We start from the raw sequence: 3,424 nt of genomic DNA on the forward strand, positions 1-3,424 counted from the left end.
TTTTCCAGTAAATAATATAAAAAATATTATTAATAAAATCTGTATATTTCATTATAAATGTTACTAATAACACAAAATAATAATAATAATAATAACTAAAAATTAAATATATATATATATAGATAATTATACTGAATGTAAATAATTATTTCAACCAACAAAACAACAAAATTAAAATTTAAACTTAATTATCATTTTTTTAAAAATAACTATTTTAAATAGTAGATGCATTTATAATTAATTGAGTAATTAATTGAAACTAACTAATTAATTAATGAATCAATAATATAGTATTAATTAAAAAAATAATTTTCTACCAATTTAATTGTGAATCATATAAGTAATTGATTTAAATTTCAATATCATTCAATAACATAGTGAACAAATTAAATTATATAAATAATATAATTTTTTTAAATTTTTTGTTAACAATTATATTATATATAATTTATATCCATATAATTAGATTTGTAATTTTTTGTTGTTGTTGATGTTAATAATTTTATAAAATAATTTTATAATAGATTTAACTAAACCTGTGATACTAAATATTATAAAATACAGTAATATTTAATTGTTGCTAAATAAATTAAATAACTATAATTTCATAATTATAATATCAATCAAATAAATCCAGGGTAAATAATTTTGAGTGAGTTTGGGTAACTATATATTGGGGGGGGAGGGGGAATCAATAATGAGTAAGTTAATTTTAAATTTAAAACAAATCATTTTTTTTGTTTCAAACTTATTACTTAAATAAAAAATTTAATAAATGATTTGAGTTAAAAAATTAAATAATAATTTGTTGACTGTTTTAAACGAAAATTTTTAATTAAACTTTTAATAACTTATTTTTTTAAAAAAAAATATTCAATTTTTCTACTGTATTATAAAATATTTATTAATATTAATACTACAGTACAGTATTTATGCTAATATGATAAAACTATTTTTTTAAATTTATCAATTTATACAAATTATTAGCTATGTTTTAGATTATAACTTAACATATATTATATAATTTATACTCAATTTTTTTTAAAATATACATGTAATAAATTAATTGAAAAATTATTATAAATTTATTTTTAAGTAAATTTTTATTTTAAATATTATATGACACATTTTCTATATATATATATATATATATATATATATACTTATTTACATTTAGTATATATTTTTATATTTAAAAAAAATTATGTTTATTATTTATATATTTTAATTTTTTTTAAAAATAAATAAAATAAAAATATTTCAATGTAAAACAGTATCATATTGCTAGAGTAATTATCAAGGTTATATATCATTTAGCATATATAAAAATAAGTACAGTTAAAAAAATGTATATGTGCATATCTATAATATATAAAAAAAATTTGTAATGACATAGTTACAAAAACATAATGTATAGCAACATTAATATTTTTTTATTATTTTATTTTATTTTTACAATTATTATTATTAAATGCTATGTCGTATAAAATAAAACATTTAATAAAAAATAGACATTTAATCTGTTTTTATTGTCATTATTAATACTATTAATACTATTGTAAAATAAATATTGTAGTTCTAGTTTATTATTAGTTGTTTAAAATAAAATTAATTATTTAAAAATTTAAAACTAAAAATAATATTAAAATATTTTTTTAAAAAAATGTCAAACGATTGGTCAATACCGCCGATGCGGTCATTGGACGACTTTATGCTATCAAAGGCCCGATTTGATAGTCCGCGACTCAGTGGCCGTATTGTCTCAAACTTGCATTACTATCAAACCAACTATTTTGCTATAGTTGTCATCATATTTGTATTATTTGGGTATTGAATTGAATTTATTTTTTTAAAAATAAAAATTATTTATTAAATCAATAATTATTTAATTTATAGTTTTTTTGCTATTTGTTTATTTAGTATAATATTTATTAATTTTCTTTATTTGAATAACGATATTATTTATTTTGTTTTAATATATATACTGTATATATAAGATATAGTTTGTAAATGTATTTTATTTATATGTATATAATAGATTTTGATTATGTATTTAAGTTTAATTATTTAACTAAAATAACTTTATAATACATATTAATAATAATAATTTATAACTTGTTTTTGTTAATTAGCTATTATTTACATATTATTTGATATGTTAGTCGTCCAAAATAAAAATATTGATTATTTATTAATACAATAWTTTTTTTACTAAACATACTTAATATTTTTTTAAATAATTAACTTAAATATATAGTAATTAATTTTTATAGAGATTTTTATTTAGATTATTAATTTTATTGATTACCTAAAAATTTTTTAACTATAATTATTATAATTATTTATTTTTTTTAAAAAAATTTAATTAATAGTTTAGCAAATCCACAGAAAATGCTATTATCATTGGTTATCATTTCGGTGACCATCGTATCCATTGGCTATACAAACAAATATCTAAAACATATGACTATCAGCAGCGGTGGCGGTAGTGTCGGTGCCGGTGGTAACCCACAAAATCGGACGCCAACCACCGCACCACCGATGATAATGGCCAACCAAAATCAAACCTATCTATCGATAACAACCATACTGGCCGTCGGCTATCTAACACTACACAATATGTCATCCATTTTGATGCTATTGTCGTGTCTGGCGGTGTCGTTGGCGTTGATATTGCTTCACGCGTCGACCCGATTGAGAAACTTGAAGAACAAGTTCAACGAAAAGTTGGTCACAAAACTGGTCGACACACCAATGGGTTTGCTATTGACGGCCATTAACATCAAATTAGACGACAAACTATTGAACTAAAACTAATAAACGAAACAAAAAATATTTATTTATTTTTTTTAAAGTATAGTTAAGTTTTATTGAAAAAAGTATTATTATAAATAACTTAATTAATTTTATTTATTAAATAATTAAGTAATTAATTTTATTTATTAATTAATTAAGTAATTAATTTTATTTATTAATTAATTAAGTAATTAGTTATATTGAAATAGATTATGAATTTTTTTTTGATACTAAAAAATTATAAAAGTTAGATAAATTAGACAACAATTTTTATTATTACTAAAATTTTGTTTATATTTATCTGTATTTTGTGATTAAAATTTTTAGTCATTTAATAAAATAAAATATACAATTAAAATATATAACTTAATTTAATCATATTTTTAATCAATTTTCTACTAAACTTTTTTTTTCAAATAATAATTACTATATTGCAATTATAATAAAGCTAATATCTGTAGTAGTTTAAAAGTACAGTAATATTTAGTTATTATTAAATTTATATATATATTAATAATAATTAGTAAATAATGTAATTTCCATACAAATTATATTTAAATTAAAATTAATAAAATAATTTACTGTAAAAATTATAAATAGTATAAAATAATTGTATGAAATATATATA

At 17.3% G+C, this 3,424-nt stretch overlaps 1 protein-coding gene across 1 annotated transcript; it reads left to right on the forward strand.

Moving 5' to 3' along the window:
* The first annotated feature begins 1,675 nt into the window (after positions 1-1,675).
* LOC128957057 (PRA1 family protein 2-like) lies at positions 1,676-2,821 on the forward strand. The gene is made up of 2 exons (XM_054302774.1): positions 1,676-1,827; positions 2,373-2,821. The coding sequence occupies exons 1-2, from the start codon at positions 1,691-1,693 to the stop codon at positions 2,809-2,811; spliced, it is 576 nt and encodes a 191-aa protein (XP_054158749.1). The 5' UTR covers positions 1,676-1,690; the 3' UTR covers positions 2,812-2,821.
* Positions 2,822-3,424: the final 603 nt, after the last annotated feature.

Source organism: Oppia nitens, unplaced genomic scaffold (assembly GCF_028296485.1).
Source record: "Oppia nitens isolate AA-2021 unplaced genomic scaffold, nextdenovo-longstitch-racon4-pilon3 scaffold35_pilon_pilon_pilon, whole genome shotgun sequence".
In the NCBI taxonomy this organism is placed as follows: Eukaryota; Metazoa; Arthropoda; class Arachnida; order Sarcoptiformes; family Oppiidae; genus Oppia; species Oppia nitens.

What these genes read in the sequence shown, in the direction of transcription:
- LOC128957057 (XM_054302774.1), top strand. Translation starts at nt 1,691, where the DNA reads ATGCGGTCATTGGACGACTTTATGCTATCAAAGGCCCGATTTGATAGT. An exon ending in ATCATATTTGTATTATTTGG is followed by an intron (nt 1,828 to 2,372) that starts GTATTGAATTGA and finishes TTTAATTAATAG; the next exon opens with TTTAGCAAATCCACAGAAAA.